The 24,371-nt window shown below is 34.8% G+C and overlaps 2 protein-coding genes across 4 annotated transcripts in view; both read right to left on the reverse strand.

Annotated features, from left to right (window-relative positions):
- LOC129047172 (ubiquitin carboxyl-terminal hydrolase MINDY-3-like) overlaps positions 1–24,371 on the reverse strand; it is a 90,460-nt gene that overhangs the window by 46,826 nt on the left and 19,263 nt on the right. The window contains exons 2-7 of one of the 3 annotated variants that reach the window (XM_063727495.1): positions 18,690–18,750; positions 16,882–17,055; positions 13,684–13,735; positions 12,658–12,772; positions 9,994–10,067; positions 9,078–9,157 (exon numbers count right to left, since the gene is read on the reverse strand). In XM_063727495.1, coding sequence (XP_063583565.1) covers positions 9,078–9,157; positions 9,994–10,067; positions 12,658–12,714 — 211 coding nt within the window. In that variant the 5' untranslated portion in view covers positions 12,715–12,772; positions 13,684–13,735; positions 16,882–17,055; positions 18,690–18,750. Of the gene's footprint in view, positions 1–9,077; positions 9,158–9,993; positions 10,068–12,657; positions 12,773–12,996; positions 13,736–16,881; positions 17,056–18,689; positions 18,751–24,371 lie in introns of those variants that run through there. The other 2 variants (XM_054521999.1, XM_054521997.2) reach the window with 2 other exon arrangements.
- Positions 1–24,371, reverse strand: part of MINDY3 (MINDY lysine 48 deubiquitinase 3) — an 87,395-nt gene that overhangs the window by 46,821 nt on the left and 16,203 nt on the right. The window contains 7 exon segments of the mRNA NM_001131840.1: positions 9,078–9,157; positions 9,994–10,067; positions 12,658–12,772; positions 13,684–15,124; positions 16,882–17,055; positions 18,690–18,750; positions 23,243–23,322. Coding sequence (NP_001125312.1) covers positions 15,003–15,124; positions 16,882–17,055; positions 18,690–18,750; positions 23,243–23,322 — 437 coding nt within the window. The 3' untranslated portion in view covers positions 9,078–9,157; positions 9,994–10,067; positions 12,658–12,772; positions 13,684–15,002.

Below are 24,371 nucleotides of genomic sequence, written 5' to 3' on the forward strand. Positions count from 1 at the left end.
GTCTTAGAATCTTCAGGTTAAAGCAAAACAAGGGAGAGGAGAAAAACAGCCCAAATAGGTATAAATGGATACTTCCTATCTTCGCAAACTTTTCTCTCCCTTTCCTTCTTAAATGTAAGCAACACTAAATGTTTTCATGTAAAAAGAATACATACATTGGAAAACAGTTTCACAATTTATTTTCTAAAATCAGTTACCACCACCTAGTGTTACAATTAGATACTACATCATCTATTTCCCTGGATTTTTAAACAAATGTCTAATAATAATATCATGTTACTAAATATAGCAAACCAGTTGTTCATAATTCTTGGGTAATGAACTATTTAGATTTGATCAGTAAACACATGCTTAGACATCTAGTCTGGATGGTAATATTTTAAAAATGTATTATGCCTGTTTTCTTAAACAGAATATATACTTAACATTTTTACCTTCTTATGATAGTTTAAAGAGTATCACACTAGGAAAATTTACTTTTATGCCAAGTTGTAATACAGTGAGGATTTAATATTCTCACGTTATGATTTATAGAATTTATTTGTATGAGACTTTCTCAATAAGCCTTGAAAGTGTCTATTTTCAAATATCCCTAATCTGAAAATCTGAAATCCAAAATGCTCCAAGATCTGAAGCATTCTGAGAGCCAACATGACTCTCGAAGGAAATGTTCATTACGGCATTTTGGATTTCAGATTTTCAGATTAGGGATGCTAAACTGGTGAGGAAAAATGCAAATATTTCCAAATCTGAAAAAAATCAGAAATCTTAAATGCTTCTGGTCCCAAGCATGTACTCTACATTTGCAAAAAATTCACATTACTTTGTGATTATATTCTTGTTTTCTTTGCCAGAATTAATTTACTATCTTTTATTATCAGAGACGGTGTCTTGCCATCTTGCCCAGGTTGGTTTCGAACTCCTGGCCTTAAGTGATCCTCCTGCTTTGGCCTCCCAAACTGCTGAGATTAAAGACACAAGCCAATACGCCCAGCCTAACTCATTATCTTATAAAAGAGAATGAAATAAACCATCAATATTCATTCAGTTTCTGACTGCATTTTTAGGAGTTCCACATATTAAGTGGAATATAACCAGACAAGCAACAGAGAAACATGACTATTTTTTGGCCTAACTATAATATCCGTTTCTGTTTATTTTTTAATTGACAAATTAAAGTTGTATATATTTACGGTGTACAACATGTTTTGAAATATGAATACACTGTAGAATGGCTAAACTGAGCTAATTAACATATGCATTATTCTACGTATGAGTCCAGCATCTTTCAATTAGCTATGCATTTGACTGGCTGTAATACTGATTTCTTTTTATAAAAACAAAACAAAAACCCACAAAAAACTAAGAAACTTCTGGGTTTCTGAATTACAAGAGTTGACTCTTCTATCCCTATCCCATAAAGAAAATTATAAAATAAAAATAATCATCAAATAAGCATACAAAAATAAACAATATGGACAAAAATAATGTACAAATACTGAAGAATTCCTTTAAGATAAAAAAGAGACCATGACAAAATTAATCTACAGAAAATCAAAATCAAAGAAAACTTTAGCTTAACATATATGCAATAGTACAAAATGAAGATGGATGGCAGGTAGAGAGGAGACAGACCACAAAAGGATCTGAGAACCTTAGAGGGAGTTTGGAGTTTATTTTAAGCACATAGGGAAGCCAGCCATCGAATGGTTTTAAGGGAGAGAGAAACATGATCTCACTGAGTTTGAAAAATATCACACTAGCCACGGGGAAAGAGTGGGCAAGAATGCATTTAATTTGATTAGTTCTACTGTTTTATTGGAGAAGCAAAAGATGGTTTCAAAAGCTGGGGTAGAATGAAGTATATGGATTCAGGACCATATAATCTATATAAAACACTAAATATTTTTTACTAAAGAAGGTACAAAACAATCTAGTTGAGAAGATAATATGTAAAGATATAATTTCCTCAAAATAACCTACAAATATAATGTAATCAATCCAAATCTTCAAAGATTTCTTAAAACTGGAACTTGAAAAGCTGGGAGAAAAGTTCAACTGGAATAGATAATGTAGAAAAGACTATGACAATTTTGTAAAAGTATAACATCAGGAAACATGCTAATGAATATCAAAGTATATTATAAAACTATGTAATTGTGAAGTTTTGCATAAGAAGTCACAAACAGATCAGTGGAATAGAATAAAAACATGTAAATATGGAAAAATGTGTTTAACAAAAAACATATTTCCTATCTGTGGAGAACTGACTGGAATTAGGACGTTAGATAATTCTTTGAGAAAAAGTCAAAAGGCAGATCCCCAACTCATACCATTCATAAATACATAATCCAGATAGACTAAAGAGCCAAACACTAAAAAATAAAAAGCTCACAAAAGTATTTTTGGAAAATACTAGAGAATATTATCTTGGGGTGGAGCCAGGCATGATGGTGCACGTCTGTACTCTCAGCTACTTGAGAGACGGAGGCAAGAGGACCACTGGAGCCCATTTCGAGGCTGTAGTGAGCTATGACTGCACCACTGCACTATGGCCTGGGTGACAGAGCGAGACCCTGTCTCTAAAATATGAAAATAAAAAATCTGGGGGTGGGAGACACATAAAACTGATATAATGGGAGTAAAAAAAAAAAAAAAAAAAAAAAAGCCCAAATAGAAGCCATCTAAAAAAAAGACCAAATGATTTAACCTCATAAATATGAAAGCCAGCCAGGCGCGATAGCTCACGCCTGTAATCTCAGCACTTTGGAAGGCCGAGGTTGACGGATCACCTGAGGTCGGGAGTTCAAGACCAGACTGTCTAACATGGTGAAATCCCATCTCTACTAAAGATACAAAATTAGCTAGGCATGGTGGCGTATACCTATAATCCCAGCTACTAGGGAGGCTGAGGCAGGAGAATTGCTTGAACCCGGGTTAGGCAGAGGTTGCAGTGAGCCAGGATCGAGCCACTGCACTCCAGCCTAGGTGACAAGAGTCAGACTCCGTCTCAATAAATAAATAAATAAAAGGCTTGGATATAAGAAAATATATCATTAACAAAGTTAACAAGGAAGGGAAGGCTGGGTGACAATATTTGCAACAAAGGTCAAACAGAGAAAGAACTAAGAGAATTTATAAAGAGCTCCTAGAAACTGAACAAAAGAAAATAACTCCTCCTCCCCAAATGCCAAAAAGATGGGAAGAGGTAATTTATAGAAGAAGAATACTAAAAACTGACAAACACATGAAGAGATGATCAAGCTCAGGCTCAGTGAGCACCAGAGAAATGTGAATTAAAACAGGCTATCACTTGTCAACAAACTGACAAGATGTTAAAGATGGACAATTCTAAGTGTCAGGTAGGATGCAGAAAAATACGAACTCTCCTACACACTTGAAAGAATAAGTTTATACTTTTACCTGTTGATAAACCAGATTCTAGAAGGACATTTGGCATTATCTATCAAAATTTAACAGATGTTCCTCAAGAAGTTAAACCTTATGAGTTACTGTATGACCCAGGATTTCAACTCCTTGGTCTATGGCAAAGAAACACTAAAATATACATCTCATAAAAACCTGTACATGAATGTTCCTCGCAGCATTACTCATAATGGCCAAGTGGAAACACTCCACATGTTGGCGGACAAATGAATGTGGTACATTTGTGCAATGGTATGTTATTCATCAATAAACAGGAGTGAAGTACTGGTACATGCCAGAACATGGTCACCTTGAAAATATTATACTAAGTGAAATCAATCAGTCACCAAAGACCAGATAGCGTATGATTCTACTTCTATGAAACACCCCGAACAGGCAAATCTATAGAGCAGAAAGTAGATGAGTGGTTGCCAGGGCTGGCGTGGAAGGAAGTATAAGGAGAACAGGGTTTCTTTCTGAGATGATAAAAATGTTTTAAAATTGATTGTGGTGATGGCTAAACAACTCTGAGAAAATATTTAAAATACTGAATTATCCATTTTAAATGGGTGACATGCATATGTGAGTATCTCAATAAAGCTATAAGTAAAAAATAAAAAAATTAACAGATGCCTAAAATTTTAATACACTTTCTACTTTTAGAAATCTAACCTGTAGGTATACTTAAATATATAAGGAAAGATGTATATACAACACATGTTTACTACAGCAGTTTCTTATAGCTAAAAATGGAAACAATCTAACTGTTTACCATAAGGAAACTCAAGGCAAAACACAGACTAGGAAAAAAACGCATTTACTGACCTGAGATATACATTCATTCAGCATTTACTGGACTTATTTCCTGCTCTGACAACGTAGTAGGAGGTAGGTAATATAGAAAGAAAAAATTATAATTAAATAGTTACTCGTTGAAAATCCTTAGGCAAGTTGCTTTACCTCTCTAGGCTTCAGTTTCCTTCTTCATAACATATGGAGTAATACTTTCCTTGAAGGGTTGTTGTAAAGATTAAGATCCTACTTCCAAAATGCCTACACTGGCCCGTAGAAAAAATTTAGTTTCCCTCAAAAGCCTATGCACCTCGTTTACAGAAACAAGAACATGTACGCAAAGAACTATGATGCGAGGTGTAACAGAATGAAGCTGATGGAGGTAAAGCACCATAGATGAACAGAGGGAGGAGAAAACTTTTCCTGCTGTTGGGGTTAAGTGGAGAGACATTAAATAGGAGTTAACATTTTAATGGGGCCAGATGGAATGAGCAGGAGGACATTTTGGGGAAAGTACCATTGTGTTTAAGGACGGGGAGCCAGAGCCGTCTGAATAGAACAGTGGTTCTTAATCCTGACTACACAGTATCACTTGTTTAAAAGTATATGAATGCCCAGATTCCAGCTGACAACAACTCCATTACAATCTCTACGTGGCGTGGCCTTGGCATATGATTTTAAATTTCTCCTAGTTAATTGTGATGTGCAGCCAAGTTTGAGAACCAGTGGATTAAGGCACTGGATTTGTGAAGGAGACTAGTAAAAGATTATAAACACAGGGTTGAGTAGGAACACAGAGGCCCTTGAATGCTAAGAAGCTGAACCTTTAGTTGGCTAGCATTAGCAAGAGAGTCACTGAAGGCACTGAGCAGAGATATAACCTAACAGGATGTGTAAAATAAAATCATTAACTTGTCAGTTTGTGGAATATACTGGAGTGGAATGACAGATAGAAAGCTACAGCATGATAGTCTAGACAGGTGAGAGTAATGAGACTACAAAAGACTTGGCAAAGGAAGAAAAAAGCAGCTAGCATTTCTGTGCTTGTGCTAGGCAGCATATATGAATATGTCTATTTTTAACCTCAATGCACAGGTAAGAAAACCGAGGCTCAGATAATTTAGCAGTTTGCCCACCGTCAAACAGCAGAGGCATAAACTAACTGGTGCCATTGCCACACCCGAGGCGTCTGCTTGTTTCACCATGGGACAGTGTTCTGCGGTACCACTTGGCCTCTGTGAGAGAAAGTTCGAGAATGGAGAATCTCGAAGACTCAGCAACTCATTAGATACATGACAGTAAGGTACACATAACTAGCAGGTTTTCAAATAAAGCTTGTTGAATAAATTAACATCAGAAACATTATGGCAAGCTGCATAACCAATCTTTGCCCTCAAGTGTTTCAATTTTCTATAAAGGGCAGTTACAACTACTGATGATTTTAAATTTCTCCCAGTTAATTGTGATGTGCAGACAAGTTTGAGAACCAGTTGTTGATAAGAGTGCTCATTATGCAGCAGTGGCAAACATGGATTGAACAGTGCTTAAGGACTTGATGAATATCTCTTTTTTGCCATTTTCTCACCTCATTCTAACTATCCTGTGATAATCATTCCCGTTGGAGGATGAGAAAGAGGCACTGAGTGAAGCATCTTGTTTAATTCCACACAGTTTAATAAATGGCGCAACTGAGATTCCAACCACAGTAGTCTAATTCCACACAGCTAACATACTTAATGATACACTGCCTCTTACACTGCATGTTAGTCTTGAGTGCTGTAATACATATGTGAGATGGTATGGGAGTTCATCTTCTTTAAATTCCACAGTACACCTGAGAGGCAGGTATCTTCCCCATTTATAGAGAAGCAGCTGAGATTGAGATTTTAATCCAAAGATTTCTGTCCGTGGTACAGTTAGTAAATGAGCCATGCAGTGCGCCACTTTCAGGGATAATGAGGGGTAGGAAAAGGCTATGATTTTCGCAGGTAGTGAGGTCTTTGCTTTAGAAGAACAAATGAGACAGACTTCAGATCATAGAGAGTAAATATTTTAGCAATGCAGGCAAGGAAATTCTGCTGGTGAAAGGATGGAGAGAAAGAGGTTTGTTGCCTGGTCGTTACAAATCACGGTTTTTGTTTTAGGCAGTAGAGGCCACCTAAATTTTGTGTAGACCAGGGAAGAGAGTCACATTTAATAGAAGAGACTGTAAATGGAATCAACAGTAACTCTGGAAAGATATATAGTTCTTCTAAAACAGGAAAAAAGAATATGCTGAAAAAAGACAACTTGAGATTCTAAAGTCAGCTGAGAGTGAGTGGGCAGAGGTAAAGTTAGAGACAGATAAAGAGGAGAAGGGATTTGAATTCACTGCCTTAAGCAGTGGTAGATAAAGGAGTTATGAGGAGTAGAAAAAAGGGTTACAATGTGCAGTCAGCAGTAAGAGTTTAAATGAGTGTAAGTAGGATTAATTTAGAGTACGCCCAACCAATAAAACTTGTAACGAGGTTTCTTTTCTAGCAATAATCAGCCTGGCAGTGGGAGGCAAAATGTGTACTATGTGTTATCCAGGAAAAACCCAGAAGGTTCAGTGAAAGACAAATGGGGTACTTTTCTCATTTTTAAGTTTGATGACGAAAATTCACTTCAAATAAACATTCCAAAATGCAAGAAATATACCCTATTTTCTTTTCCAAGTTAGCTATTTCAAAGTTATTGCTTAGTTTTGGCTTTCAAACTATACAGAAAAAAGGTCCACAGCAAGATGACAGCCTTGAAAAGCACTATTTCAAGAAACAAAAATGACATATGTGTACATCTCAAGAACCAAAACTGATAATTGACTAATATATTCTGTAAAGGAAGTAACGACTTCATGGCAAGAGCTGCCTAAGGAGCCTCCTATTCTTTTTTTTTTTTTTTTTTTTGAGATGGAGTCTCGCTCTGTTGCTCAGGCTGGAGTGCAGTGGCGCGATCTCAGCTCACTGCAACCTCTGCCTCCTGGGTTCAAACAATTCTCCTGCCTCAGCTTCCTGAGTAGCTGGGACTACAGGCATGCATCACCACGTCTGGCTAATTTTTGTATTTCTAGTAGAGACAGGGTTTCACTGTGTTGGCCAGGCTGGTCTTGAACTCCTCACCTCAGATGATCCATCCACCTCGGCCTCCCAAAGTGCTGGGACTACAGGCATGAGCCACCGTGCCCAGACATGGAGCCTCCTATTCTTGAAACCTCATTCTGACTGTTAGTCCTGCGAATGAAAGTTATCTCATCTCAGTCTACGAGAGGCTGGGTGAGGAAAAGCCTAGAGAGGCAGAGGAGTATTCTGGTTTGGGGACTAGGATAAGCTATCGAGAATCTGGAGAATGCGTAGAAAGATGAACCACACTGATGAGTACCAAGTGCGAGAGAGAGTGATGCGCTAAAGACAGTGTGGGAAGGGTCAGGCCAGAGCACACAGTAAGAAGTATCAAGGACAGAGGGCCAAGTGGGATGAGGCACCTCAACCCAAGTTCAGCAAGAACCTACTGCCTCCCTAATCATATAAGATAAGATATCTGAGGGTCCAGAAACAACTGGAAGAAGAAGAAAGAGGGGAGTGTGCAGAAGCCATCCAGGTGAGAGAGAAACAGAGAGACCAAAAAACCCTGTATATTACCCAAGAGACACTGAAATGACATTTTTTTTCATTGACAGGATTAAATGCTTTCAGCTATGAATCAGATTAAGGGTTGAAGAATAGGATGAGCTCAATTAAAGAGAGCTGAGCAAGATAATTTGTAGTTTTTTGTTCACGAATTTCACTGTTTAAAGTCTGACCTTTACTAGAAATCAGCAAAACTTGGTTCTTATTCTAACCTCACCACTAAGTAAATAATTTTGCATATGAATTAAATAAGAAGTGAACTTAGTTCTTAAATTTTTTAAACAGTCAAACGGGTTGTACTTGGTGCTTTTTAATTCTGAAGTTTTAATTTTACTGATTTTTTCCTTAATATTATACCCTTTCATGTTTCTGTTAATTCACTACACATTTCTGAATTTGAGAAAAATGCAAATGGAAGATCATGAATCACTTCAATGGGAGCAATAAGTGGTAACTATTATTTTCTCAATTATATTTGCTCTGTTTGACTATGAGCTCTGGGAACCCTGGAGCTTCGTGTCCTATACTATATACTTCAGAGAGGCACACTGTGGTTACTTAATGTAAGTTAAATGAATAAATAAATGAATTCAGACTGACCCAGTAATAAAGTGAAGGGAATTTTATTCAGTTATGTATCAGCTCTCCTTAACGGAATGGACTGGCCGAAATGGGATGCATTTCCATGTGCCTGACGACATATAAAGCCACAGGAAAGAAATCATTGAGACCAGAAATGGAAGTGGTAGTGGAAGAGGTGGTAATTTAAAAGTCTCAGTCAGTATTAAATTTGCTCAGCGTTTTGAAGTACGCACATTAAAAGTAATATAGGCAAAAACCCCAAGTAAGTATTTTACATCACCAGGCTTTGTAATGCTCCATTTTAAGCAAAGAATGCAGTACTATCTCTGAATAAATATGCACTGTGTTTATACATAGAGTCGTAAATCCCAGTTTTATACCACAGAAAAAGAAAGGCCTGAGAAGTAACTTGACTAAAGTCATACATTTGGGATTTGAACCCAAGATCGCCTGGCTCCAAGATTAATGGTCTTAACATTATGGTGCCTTGAAAACTGTAAAGGATTCTTCCAATAGAAAACACTTAACTTCTAGGTAATGTAGAGCCATTAAACAGATGAATAATAATCAGCTGTATTCCAATGAAATATTATTCATCAAAGAGAGCAACATAACAAAGAATATACTTACTCATTCCTGAGCACTCTCTATCACCGTCCCATACATTAGAAACAGCATGTCCCGTCAGCAGGAGATTAATTAAACTTTGGCTATTAATAAATATTAAAAAGCAATTAAATATGAATATCGTTGCCAAATCAAATAATTCCTACAGCAAGGTATAAAGTAATGACTTTTCACATTAAATTATGTAAGAACTTACAAAGTTAGGGAAAACCTTACATTTTCCATTTTATATATTCGGCCTTGCTAAATTTATCACCAAATACATCAGCACAGTGGTATTTATTGTTCTACATAAACACATACATTTAACAACTTTATCTAAGATATATTTAAATGGGTAAGAAATGACAGACTAATAATTTACTTAATATTTACAATCTTTAAAAATGAATATATAATTATTAATATTTTGTCTTTGATGAAAGATACATGAATTTTCATCTTTGAGGCAGAAAGGTCTAAAAAGAAGGACTCACGTATTAGAGTAGGTTAACTATCACTGTTTCATTGAGTTTTGGTAAAAATAGCCATAAACAGCTTGAGAAGGAGGGTGGTCCGAGAGGAAAATGGGGAATGTTTTTCTCCCAAGCAGAGAAGCATTTACAAAGATATACTTATTTCTAAGTCAAAATGAATAAATTTCATCATTTAAAAAATCATAAATGGATTTGTTAAAATACCTCCCCACTGTTATCTTAAAACAAAATATTTGCCCCAATAAATGCATACATAAAATGAAATTAACATTTCATACATCAAGCAAACAATGCATAAAACAAAGAAGTGCTCAAAATCCATACATGTGGTACTGTCAACACTACTGACAAACAAAATTACCTGACTCAGTCATGTTTTATCTGAAGTCAAGTTTCTAAAAACTGGAGTTCACATGAGGAGACAAGAGATTTTAGTTAATTACCTGCCATGTCCATATACAGGATCTATCAAGGGTTCACTTGCATCTTCAATTTCATTTTTTATGTTTTCAATGCCCTAAAGAAACAAAGAATTCATTGACTTATTTTAAAAGACTAAAATGAAAATTATGATTGTTTAAAAACTGACTAGTTTACACTATAAACTAATACAATTATTTAAGTAACTTTTCCACCACGAGTAACTCAGATTTGAAATGGAGGTGCATCTGAGATAACTGTAAAAAATAGTTCCTCAAATATCTTTTATTTTCTTTCATGGACTCTATATAAAGAATACTCACAGGTGAAATATGTACTGTTGGTTAAAAGGCAAGGAGAGAGAATTAACTTTTAATAGGAGAAAGGAGAAATTATTTAATAGTTAAATGAATTATTTAAAAGTTAAATGAATATGATCCTGTTAAGGCAACTGATTCTTTTTAGATCATGTAAAAACTTATTACAGTAAATACATACACACATGAATACTGATAGAGATATAACATTAAATAATTTGCATTTTAATTATTTAACTGGTACATAAAATGGAAGGTCTACTTCTGATTGTACTTTCTCACAAATATGGGTCATTCAAATGTATACTGACAAAATGCAAATTAGGAGAGCAGGAAGTGCCTTCTTTTCTTAAAAACCAATTTCCTGATACTTTTTAAACCTTCAGAAGGGCACTCAACTCCCAAAAGTTCTAGATACTGGATAAGTACAAGAAGACCTACTTATTGTAACCTCATCAATTCCAGAAGGACAAAGATAAACTGCCATTCATTGTTTATTCACTTAACTTTAGCCATTGTTTCTATCATATTAAAGGTCATTTCTAAGAATTAAATAGATGATTAATTAACAACCAAGATTTTTAATGAATGACTAAATCCTGCAGGGGGAAACAAAGAAGCATGAGCTCTTGCATGTACCATCCTCGTAAACAATACAAATCAGGCAATGATAATGTCAAGATGAATACTATCAACAAGTGACACAATCACTACTGAGAAAGGGGATATCATTTTAAAGACCAGGTCAAGGAAGGACAACTTGCATGATAATTTATTGGCTGTAAAGAAGAAACAGAGGAGGTATCAAACGTTTTGAGCATAAGAAAGTTGGAGAATACTGAACGGTCAAGAAAAGCTTATAAGAAACCAATCATCTTAGATACCACCATCACTGCTACTCCTAACATCTACATAACTAAGCACTTTGGGTTCTCTTATTTATTTCTATTTAATAATCCAAATAGGTATTTATTTACATTTCTAAATATACTCCCTTTCTTTTCCATTCCATGACCTGTCTTAGTTTAGGCTTCTCTTATTTCAATACCCAATTTTCTAGTTTTCCTGACTCTAGTCTTATATTATAAACACCAACTCCATCCATCACAACTCCTATCCCAATTTAAGATATCTTTTATCAACAAAAAGATCTTGTCGCTTCCTTGTTCAAACTTTTTACTGTGTTCCAATTCTGAGCAGATGAAACCTACTCTTTGTACAGTGTACATAGAAAGGCCTTCATATTCTAAGTCTTTTCTTACATACGTGCCCAGTCTCATCTTCCACAATTGCCTCTCTGGTGTCTTATGCTACAGTAAGGCTCAACTACTTAGAGCTCCCCAAACCTGCATTATACCCTCTATCCCTTACACTTTTATACTTGCAGTGCCCACTGCTGGAAAAAATTTCCTCCAGCTTTTCCATATAGAAAACTTGCCCTCATGCATCAAGGTCCTGTCTCTGGCCAATGGTCCCTACCAGAAACAGTATGCCCTTGATTCCATCTAACAGGTTCAGACAGAAGACCAAACGCCAAAACGCACTGCCATAATGGAATTATTAATGCCATTAAGGCCATTTTTTTTTACAATGCTAAATAGATACCACTAAAAATGCATCTCATATTATTAATACAGACATAGTCCCTAGCATAGAGTCAATCAATGCTCAAAAAACATTTGTCAAATAAAAGAAGTTTGATTTCAGACATGATAGATCTAATAGCATAGTCAACTGAGACTAACACGTTACTAGAGCTATAAGACTGGTATTTGGGGAAAAAGAGTAGGACTAGAAGGGGACATATTGGAACTATTAAATAGCTATATAAAGGTAACCTGAGCAAATGAAATATCCATAAAAGGCATACTGGATCCAGGGAAGAAAATTTCTGGACTATAAAAATTTAGAGGAGGAGAGAAAAGAGCAGGAGGTAACAGGTAAAGAAGGAAACGAAGCTATCAAAGAAAACAAAACAAAGAATCGTGAGACATTATACAAAGAAAACTCACACAGTGATTTTTCAAAAACAAAATCAAGAAATGGAATCAAGGTGAAAAACAGCTTCCAGAAGGGGTTAAGGGGTCAAGTGCTACACGGAAGGATCAAAGGAAACACAATTTGGAAGAACTGACAGCATTTCACAACCAGAACATTATTGATAATCTCTGTAGTCCAAAAGAGCAGAGGTGAAACTGCTTAAGCAACGAGTGAGTGCTGAGGAAACAGAAATTAGCTCATTTTCAGCGTAAAATATTTTTATTCTAAGAATTTAAAAACACCATCAGGAATAAAATTACTCATCACAGCAGGAAAAACAGCACTAAACAACATTAATCAAAGGCAGAAAAATAATCTTCTTGAACACACCTTTGTCAGTAATACAGAATACAGAAAAAGCAATACTCCAAATTTATTTCCCCACATTGAATACTGGTCCAAGACAGCATCTTTTAATTCCGGTAAACTTCTGAACGATCTTTTTCTGGGGGAAAAAAAGAATTAAGTATTGGTATCATGATGAGATTAACTACATTCATAAAAGGGAAAATTTTTAAATTTTCTTATACATTAAAACATATACATACAAACAGGAAACTTTTGGGACGTTTCTAAATTTTTCAAATACAAATTTAGCCACTAAAACCAAAAGCTATTTCTGACAACTATCACTATATATGATATGCATCATTAAGAAAGAACACCTACTTGGCAGGGAACCTCTTCATCTCTTAGGTGAACTGTCTGGCATCAGTAAATTCTTCAATAATATACAGTTATTTAAAGAATAGAGTGGCCTTCTTGTAAGAGGGGGTAAACACAAAGAAAACTTCACTTTTTAAATCCTAGAAATTACTTAACAAATATCTGAATGCCAAAGATAACTTACACATTTGTGGCTTCTTTTAAAAGAAATTAATGTTACATTTTAAACCAAATGCCACCCGTAATTCTATCAACAGCCATCTTTACCTTTTACTTTGTAATAAAAACTTTAAATGCTCTAACAAAAATATCGGCATTCTTAATAAAAGGTATAGAAAACAGATACTGGCAAGTAAGAAATAATTCTAATATTTATCCTACTAGAAATCTTTATATTTGTTCAGGACGCAGAAACATTAAGCTAAAATGATTTTTTTCATTGTAATGATGAAAAAGCTTTTTAATGTTTTTAAAAAGCGTATTTGGATAGTTAATTAAGGACTCAGCATAGTTTATACATTACAAACTATTTTAATTTAAAGGCAAATTAATCCTGAAGCAATGGATTTAAAATTTATGTTTAAGTAGCGCATTTCTATGTAAAACTAAGAACCTTTCCACAGTATCAACAGACTTAAAGTGGCAATGTGTCCACAGAGTAAGTATTTTAAATGTTCCAATGTTACTTACTGAATTAATGCATGAAATCGCTCAAAGCCAAGCTCTTCGACAGCCAAGGCAGCTATACATAAAAGACACTTTTCAGCACTACACATGGCAAATAAATGACACAAGATACACACAGCAGGCTGTAAATACTTTCAAGCAATCAAAACTTTCCCTATTTCCTTACTCCCTTAAAATTCTCAGTTTATTTTCAACTTTATTATAACATGAATTTATATTTCAACATCTTTGTTATCATGAATATTACTAAAATGGATATAATACTGAGAATGTAGAAGGGTGATTAAATAACATTTCAATTCAGCTATGCTAGGGCAGTTTATAAAGTATGAAAAATTACTGATAATCAGTGCCTCACATATCATAATGTGTCCTGCACTTTTAAATAATCTTTCAGATTATATAAATCCAAGTAATATCATCAGAGCTAACCTTCCTTTTTATAATACAAAATCTTTAGGTTTAAGGCTTAATTATTAAACAAACATGTATAAAAAGGCATAACACTTTCAAACTACACAGGTTCAATGACAGCTTTAAGTTTGTTTCCTCATTTATTTGTATAACTGTTAAAAAGTTTTCAGTAACTTATTTAAATTATGTTTATTAATCAAAGGAAATCGAAGAAAGTATTTTAATCAGAGGTAATGTTTATTGAGCACTTTACTAAGTGCCAGGCCCTTTTCTAAATGCCCTACATGTCTTACCTCATTTAATCCTCATATAAACCCTCTTAGCTCCATTTTACAGAAGAGGAACCTGAGGCACACAGAAAAATCCTCTCAAGAGTACATAGGATTAAACAGCAGAGATGAGACTTGAGCCCAGATAGTCTTGGCTCCAGGGAGTTATTTACCACAATGAATAACTTCACATACATTTTATAAAGCAAATCTTACCACTATCAAATATAAATTCTCACTGGTGAGTTAAGAAAATTGATTCATTATGAAGTCAAAATTTTAAATTTTTATTTACAATTTAAAATGTCACATTATGCTAGCTTTCCAAAGCCTAGTTGTAAGTGTTTCATATTTCGTTTTAAAATCTTTAGCAGTCCAAATGGATTAAGTTATTTCTTGGTTTATGTGGGAAACAAACTGAAATTGAACCTGAGTATTCACTACTGCGAACAACTGTGCATTACCAACAAGCCAAAACTATACACACCACATAAGCCAATGAAATTAATGTTTGTAGAGAAAGTAATGTTAACAAGAGGGGAAAACACTTTACATTAAAACTTTCAGAAAATGAAAATTCTACCTAATCTTTTCCAAATTATACTACTTGTTCTGCAACGTTAGATTATCTAAATAGTTTTACTGGGTATAATACAAGAGTAGACATAAAGATAATAATTTAGAGAAAAGAGGCAAGCAAAATAAAATGCTTAGCAGGCAGGGATGGTGAAAAAATATAAAACACAAGAAAAAGAACATAGCTGGGAATAAAGGAAAGAACAGGTAAAATAGATTGTTACATGGAATAAAAATTGTAATATAAATACAGTTCATTTGTCACTAAGGTAAATTCTCAAATTTTCAGTTAACAAAGTATTTCAAATGTATACATTATTAAAAAAAATTTAAAATATGGTTTACTTCATGGCAACTTTTAAAATGAGATACAAAGTAAACTGGAAAAATTACTAAAATATTTTCTAGAGGGTAATTCAATATAATATGCCCATCTAGTTACTGAAGTACCAAGCGGAATGCATTATAAGGCCCTTTAACCTACAGCAATGTGGCCTATCACTACAGAACTGCATAGCATATTTCATAGAACGCACTCAGTATACTATTAAGATACTAATGGAAACTTATGTAAAAAGATCTTACTATTTTCTCACACATCAATATACAGACTGGCTTTAAGCACATAATCTTTAAAATACCTTTTCAAAAGATCAACAATTCCTCTTTCAAAATTTTAATATCCTAAATGAAACTATTAAGTGTGCTAACATCCACACAGTAAAACCTGGAGAATATGTTAAAACCAATCTTAATGACACTTTGGACTACCATCCTTGTGACTGTTTTCCATTTGTTGTCTTCAAATGTCATTATAAACTCTAAAATGTGTTAAGTTCTTTTTGAAAGGCCATGTTTCAAAGGCTTCAAAAGGAAGCGTCATTCAGCTGTTTAAATGTTCAAAATTATTCCTTGCGAATGTACTACTATTAGAATTTGCCAGGCTTAAGGCATTTTAACTGCAGAGGTAGGAGAAAAAAGACACTGACAACACAGACACATTTTAGTCCAGGGAGGCAACAGCACCTTATAGATAATACTATATGGAAAGCAAAATGTGTATCCCATACAATTGAAATGTACTTTCAGGTACGTAATCTCTTTACAAAAGCTTTCCACAGGGATGATAGTTAATGTGATGCTCTGTGGGTAGAATAAGTCACTTATTTAATAAGCACTTGGGACTACCAATTATCAAAAACCATCAACTAGCAAGATTATTCCTGAAAAGCAAATCAGAAAAGCAACTCTTAACTAGCTTCCATACCACTAGCTGTCTCCATTTCACACTGGCAGCTTTTGGGTCAATTACCTAAGAATTTTCAAAAGTTAAAAACCACAGAATATATAATTTTTATGAACAATGAGAATAGCCATTATTTAACTTAAACAGCTATTATTTAACTTATCTTCAATCAAGGTATGAAAAACTTAAGGCATAATTAAAATTGCCTTAAAATAATCTATATGTATAAAAATATCCAAATAATTCAGAAGGAAAAGAAACAGCTTGCAATGAAGAGAAATGTCCCCATCTTTGCTCTGGGAAGCAAGTAAAGATAAATTTATGAAATCTTTTGATGTCAAAAAAAATCTGCTTTTACAATACCAAAGCAAAACATTAAGGCATCTGAAACTGAAGCGTATCATTATTTCTAAATAAGAGTTCTAAAGCTCAAAAGAGATTATTATCAAGCAGAAGTTAACCAGAACACTTTTAAAAGTTTAAGAGATGCATTTTTTTTTGCAAAAACGTAGTATCTTCTAGTAGTTAAAATAAATGAAATGGAAATAAAAAATCTTAAGGCTCAGTAATTAAGCTCAAGCTAGAAAAGAATACATGTTATGAAAATTTAAAGTAATTTTTTCTTCAAAATATTCAATAGATTCATTAAAACAAAGGAACAAGAAAAAAACTTCAGGAAATAAAAATATATCTTACAAGAATGTTCCACTTGGCAACTAGACTCTGCAGGACTCCCAGAAATACTAGCAGTTTCCTCAGTTGTCTTTTCTCTTAGCCATGAAACCAAGCAGTATGATCCAGAGTGGTCACAACAAGCACTTTCTAAAATGTCACACAAGGTATGACAAAGGAGTTCCTTCTGCTCTTCCTCTAAAAATAACCAAAGCATAAGTTATAATGGTTTCCTCTGGAAAAACAAATTCTGTCATGAGTAACAATAGTAAGAATGGGTTAATGATGAAAATCAAGCATTTTAAAAATGGGGGAAAAATCTCTAAACAGATTTTAAATTATGTCTTAGAAAAACAATGCGTTTGTGGATTAAAATATCACCACTTTAAATAAAGCCATCCAAATAAAACCATCAAGTAGAAAAAGAATACGGAAAAATGCAGAATTAAACATTATGAAAGATCATAATCTGACACTGATCATCACTTTCTTAAACCTTTAGCAACTGTAGCATTTAAGCCATGAGGTTTCCTTTACTGCAGAACTGAGCACAACGTAAAGGTCTGTTGAAATGTCTATTTTTTTCCCCTCACATATGAATTAGTCTAACGTCTTTGATCACCCTGTCCCAAAGGGATAAGAATAATGAGATAAGATACCGTCAGCACATATGTTACCACAATCCATTACATCAGCAGAAGCCAGTGGTTAGAACACAGATTTGAGCATTAGAATTTTACAGAAAATAGCGCAAATGCTCAGACCATCACTTTGTGAACCTTAGCCACACTCTCTTTTCAAGCAGTATTACTCTCAAGAAGTAGTATTACTTTCTGAAACTTTCAAAAATTTTATGATACAAGGAGGTTTCTGTCTCTCCTAATGGATTAACAGTTCTTTAACTGCAGGAACTAACCTGTTCACTTTATAATCACCACAGCATTTATGACACCTATGACAATGCTTTACAAATATTTTATCAAAGTGAATATAGTTCTGTGTAAGAAACAGTATAAATTTTATTAATAGTTCATTTCAAAAACAGTATCTCAAATAGTTTCTTCTCTACTAAAATTTGTTTTGTATTTCACCTATTAATTTAAAACTTATGGAAGTGATCCCTTAACTCTTAAATTCAAAATCATTAGTAGATTCTACAGTCATGGTTTGGAATGTAAGCTGTTACATCCTTAGATACAAAACTGGGATTGTAATATGTCCTACCTTCTTCCAGAAGTTATTGTGAGGTTCACAGGAAATTGTGTAAGTGAAGGAAAGATCTTTGTAAACTGTCACGTGGAATGCAAATTCTTGTTATTATAAGGTGGCACCACACATCTCTCTGGGTACAGAAGCTCATGTTACAGAAGCTACGACAGCTTCATTTGCAATTTCATCCAAAATTATTTGCAGTATTTGCATTGTGTAAAGCATTACACTAAAACATGCAGGAATATAATGATAATTCTGAGGTCTTGCCCACAGCTAAATAAGACCCCAAAAAAAAAAAAAAAAAAAGACTATTCTTTATTGTATGCTGCCACCTAACAGTTCTAGGAAATGCACCATGTTTTAGCAAGAGGCCAAAGGTTTTTCCCTTAGTTATACCATCATGTCTTATAACCCCTGGTTAGAAAACCAAATTTGGAAATATGGAGTCACTGTTTATGAAACTTTCAAAAACATTTTAAAAGGAAACCTCAGGAAAAAAAATTCCCACTGATACTTACTTTTCTCAGATAATCTTAATTAAACTATTGCCAATGAATGCTGCATAGATCATCTCTTAAAACAGAGGAGGAAGCGAAAGTTTTAAAAGACAGCTATCATACCTGAACAATCCCGCCAAGAAGACTTCTCAGAAGAAAACAGGAGCTTCTTCAAAAGAAATGCCTTTACACAATTAAAGCAATAATTAGTGAAATGCATTATAACCATACATCATATCATTCTTCAATTTTAAAGTGGGGAAAAAAATGTGTACTCCCTTTCTAATCTTTTGACTAGTTCTGTAAAGATGTCAAATGGGTTCCCCTCACATTTGACAGGAACTGTGCAGTTATTTATTCAGAGTATACTGCTATAAACTTGATTCTAGATTAGTAAAATTATTCTTCTTCCACAATACATATTTTCTGACAAGCAGAAGAACTAACTCACATAAGAGAATAACTGAAAAGCACACAAACTTACTGCTCTATTCACAAAGTGAAAGCCCCGTAGAACAGGAACAAGTCTACATTTCATTTAGATTCCCTCAGGTAAAAGAAATCTAAATATAAAAGTGGTTCTGTTCCCTTAGTCTTCATCTGTGACACAAGAATAACACTATTAGAGTCATCACTTTACTATCAGGAGCTCAAGTTTAACTCAAAAAGCTACAAGATTCAGAAGAAAAGACAAATGGATTTCTAAACTTCCCCTTAAGCGAGTCAACGATGTTACATTGGTTATTTGATAAAAAGCTGCACAGTCAAGTGTTGACTTCTCAAAGTGTAGTTCTAAGGTAGCTATATCCCAGTCACCTGACTTGTTTAAACTGCAGTTTCTTGGACTCCACCTATTCTATCTGAATCTCTAGAGGGCAGGTCCAAGAAAAACAGGTTCCAATAATGACTTTTCCTCACCTGTGTTTGAAAGTATTCGTGTACAGATTACGAAGACTGCTTCTTATCAGGCAAACTTAGGTTTGAATCCTGGCTCCACTATTACTAACTAAAAATAACTACAAACTTTAAAAGGTTGCAGTGAGGATTATATGAGAAAATCTATGTAATGCACTTAGCACAGTACCTGGCACCAATAAACAATTCAAGGTATTACAACAAAAAACTAAGTAATATTCCATTTACATAGGCATAAAGTCTACAAATACAGTAATCAAGTGCTTCTAATTTTCCCCAAAATGGCAACAACCATCAAGTGGAACAGTATAACTACATCACAACATTTTAGAAGTGAGATGGGGATATTCATTATTTCACCACCAATACAACTACTGTTAGCATTTTGACATGCTTCCTTCTCATCTTTTTTAATACCTAGTTTTAATTTTATTACAAGTGAAAAATCATAATGGGTATATGAATGTATTTTCTGTTTTTCTACAGAATTCGTAAGTATAATTCCTAACCACTACTTGTCTATCAAGCTATTTATCAAAGTTCACTTATTATCTAAATTACATTATTGTGCATTAGGTTGCTTGCAATTTTTTTGCTACTTTAATATATAAACTCCTTCTTAAACACAACTTTTTCCATATTAAATATTTCTTTAGAAAAGACTCACAGAAACACAACTATTGCATCAGAATCTGCATTGTCATGGTTCCAATTATAATTTAAAATTCATACCCACAAATTTGTACTATATAGCAGTGTATGACTGTGCCAGCATCGTCCCACCCTTACATGCACTGGCAATTATAATTTCATTTTTAAAGATGAGAAAAAGTAAGAAATAGAACCTAGTTAGTTTTATTTTTACTTTCCCGGCTTCCTAGTGAGGGTGAGCATCCTGATTATTTGGCTGTAAAGCATCATTCCACCTGTTACAACTGCACATCTATGCCCATTTCACCCCCGAATCTTAGCGTTTTTCTAATTAACTTCTACAAGTTATTTATATAAGAAAGACAATATCCCTTTATTGCTAATATTTACTGCAAATATTTCTTAGTTTGGAAGTCACTGTTTTTCTTAGAGTGTTCATGATACATTAAGTTTCTTATGGTTAAATATTATTCCAAGAATACATTTGATATATGGTACAAAATGACCTAAACTTCTCTTCCCCTCAAAGTGCTAACAAGTCATATCGATGGGATTTATGAAAGTTTATTTTATTTCACCAGATCTTAGCTCCTTCTTTATTCCTGGTGTGATAAATTCCTGGTAAATTGTTACAGGTAATGAGGTATATGATTGTTTTATCTATTTGGTTCCATTATTTTGCCTATTCTTCTTACACAGTATCATGCTCTAATTTTTATACTCTAAAAACATTTTAATATATGTACTTGTTCACTTCTGGTCTCCTTAATAACTTAGTTTTTTTACACTGAAATATTAATACAAACAAAATTCTCTACAAAGTTTACGTGACTCTTTTTTTTTCCTTTTTAGAAATGGGATCTCGCTCTATTGCCCAGGTTGGAGGGCAGTGGCATGATTATAGCTCACTGCAGCCCTGAACTCCTGAGCTCAAAGACCCTCCCCTTCTAGCCTCCGGAGTAGCTAGGACTATAGGTGTGCACTACTACACACAGCTAATTTTTTCAATTTTTTTTTTTTTTGAGAGCAGGGGATCTCACTATGTTGCCCAGCCTGGTTTTGAACTCCTGGCCTTAGGCAATCCTCCTCCCTCAGCCTCCCAAAGTGCTGGGATTACAGGTGTGAGCCACTGTGCCTGGCCTATGTGATTTTTTTTTTTTTTTTTTGAGACAGAGTTTCACTCTTTCACCCAGGTTGGAGCGCAGTGGCGTGATCTCGGCTCACTGCAACCTCCGCCTTCTGGTTTCAAGTGATTCTCCTGCATCAGCCTCCCAAGTAGCTGGGATTACAGCTGCCTGTCACCACACCCGGCTAATTTATGTATTTTTAGTAGAGATGGGGTTTCACCACATTGGCCAGGCTGGTCTCAAACTCCTGATCTCAGGTGATCTACCCGCCTCGGCCTCCCAAAGTGCTGGGATTACAGGCATGAGCCACCATGCACAGCCGTGATTCTTAAACTTAATTACTACCTCAAAGGTATAAAAAAGTAGGTTCAGGATTTTGAATATAACCATCATTGCATAGCACCCCAATTGCAAAAATAACTACCACTACTGAAATATACTGTATTTTATAAAACAGGAAACTCCTATGGTATACCCTCCATTTAACTATACTCATGCACTTGCAACAAAAACCTTGCTATTACTGACCAAGAGGGGCAGTATTTACATCATCTAATTTACATATGGACATAACAAGCAATCTTCAAATTCAGGTAACATTCCTACTGGCAACCAAAAGTTGTTTCAGTTACTCAGTACAACAGCTATAATGATTAATTTGTAGTTAAATTTCATTCTTCACATTCCATAATTCCAAGGCAAGATTCAGCCATTCAAATTTTTCATTTTAAAAAAAATTCTCCTAATGCAAAAAAAAAAATCAACTTAAAAAAATAATGATCTATAAAAGATATTTTGGAATCAACCATAATGTTTTTTCCTCTACAGAAATATATTTTTAATAATGTAAGTATATAGAGCCTAAGTTCTGAGAAACAAATTTACTTTGTAGCCAACAGTTTAGGAATGCATTCTTTTTTTTTTGAGACAGAGTCTTGCTCTGTCGCCCAGGCTGGAGTGCAGTGGCGTGGTCTCAGCTCATTTCAACATCCACCTCCTGGGTTCACGCCATTCTCCTGCCTCCACGCCATTCTCCTGCCTCAGCCTCCCAAGTAGCTGGGACTACAGGTGCCCACCATCACGCCCAGCTAATTTTTGGTATTTTTAGTAGAGACTGGGTTTCACCGTGTGAGCAGGGATGGTCTTGATCTCCTGACCATGTGATCCGCCCGCCTTGGCCTCCCAAAGTGGTAGGATTACAGGCATGAGCCACCGCGCCCGGCCAGAATGCATTCTTTATACCCAATGAATAATAAATGCCACATTAAATATATATTTTCAAAACACAATGTTTAAAACATAAACAATAAATTAGCTGTATTTTTTATAACAGTTCTTTTATAACAGTTCTAAAGTTACACTGTCATTCACAGACATCATCAGTATTACCATAAACTGAGAATTCAATTCTTGGTTTTAACAATTAAGTGTCAGCCTTTGAAATTCAAACAATGTTACACACCAAGATTCCAAATCAAATAAAGACATTCCGATAAACCCTATGTTTTGTGCAAAGAAAAAACCTTTTTGGTTTTTGAAATTGTTTGAAATCAGTTGTTACAAATTTTATTCAGAAAAGCCAAAGCTATAGTATAAAATAGCATAAGCTGCCAACTTATTTCAAATTTGAAAAAGTTATAGGCCATAAAAATATGAAATCATCTTCAACTTTAGAAAATAACTTTTACAGACTGAACAAATGAAAATAGTACAATTACAGTCAAGAAACTTCCTAATTTTCTGAAAGTCAGGGAACGCCTATTATTTTTCCTTGAAAACAAAGATAGTCAAAAGGCTACTATTGTACAACTCATCGATATTCTGAATTCATTTTTATTTTGGATATTGTAATTTACATGAGCAAAGTTAAGAGTTAATTGATCATGTGTCATAATCACTATATGGAGTACAAACATTAGAAAACAACAAATATGAAACGTTTCAACATGTCCCTCTAAGGAGTCGGTAAAGGATCTATGTTACCTGAACAGGTGCAATAACAGCACAGGGGCCACCTTCAAACTGTTCTAATGCAGATCCCTCTGATTCACTAAACACAAACCCTAAAAATGAAAGCAAGTAGGAAAGATTAAAAATATAATTCAAGTAGCAGCTAAAAGAATCTTTCATGTACTTTGCTTTGAGAATGATCACTTATCACAACAGCAAAATACTTTCAAGTCATGAGGTGTGGATCAAGGAAACTTTTGAAAAAAAAAAAACTATAGAACCTATGCGCTCCCACTCCCAAATGCACATAAGAGTACATATACTCACACAATTTTGCACCCAGGAACTCCTTTAGGAGGATAAAGTACGGACTTTAGTAAAATGACACTGAATCTGACTTTTCATCTAAGGGGACTAGATACTCTACTAAATTCAGACAATTTTTAGAACTCTGTAAATACCATATCATTCTATCATTTCAATCTTTCAGTCACATTCTATAAGCTAAAGATTAAATGGTATTGGCTGGGCACGGTGGCTCACACCTGTAATCCCAGCACTTTGGGAGGCAGAGGTGGGTGGATCAAGAGGTCAGGAGATCGAGACCATCCTGGCTAACACGATGAAACACCATCTCTACTAAAAATACAAAAAATTAGCCAGGCATGGTGGCGGGCGCCTGTAGTCCCAGCTACTCGGGAGGCTGAGGCCGGAGAATGGCATGAACCTGGGAGGTGGAGCTTTCAGTGAGCTGAGATCGTGCCACTGCACTCCAGCCTGGGCCACAGAGTGAGACTTCATCTCAAAAAAAAAAATTAAAATGCCATTGTAGACAGTACATGTGTTTATATTGGCTCTACCTTAATTTAAATATTACCCAACCAGCACTGACTGATAGCAGCTAGTGGAAGTTCTTCAGAGGGCCCTGGGTCAGAAGTTAGGAGAACCCAGTGACCATCTGGACAACCTTGTGAAGATCATTTCACCTGCTTGGGCCTCAGTGTTCTCATTAAAATAATCAATCCCAATTCCAAAATGCTAAGAATCTATAAATTCCATTAATTGTTACTATTCAGACATTCAGCCAAATCAGTTCAGGTTAATGAACATCTGATATTATGCCAATCATCTAGGATATATGCCAATCATCTAGGATATATGC

This window comes from Pongo abelii, chromosome 8, assembly GCF_028885655.2.
Source record: "Pongo abelii isolate AG06213 chromosome 8, NHGRI_mPonAbe1-v2.0_pri, whole genome shotgun sequence".
Lineage (NCBI taxonomy): Eukaryota > Metazoa > Chordata > Mammalia > Primates > Hominidae > Pongo > Pongo abelii.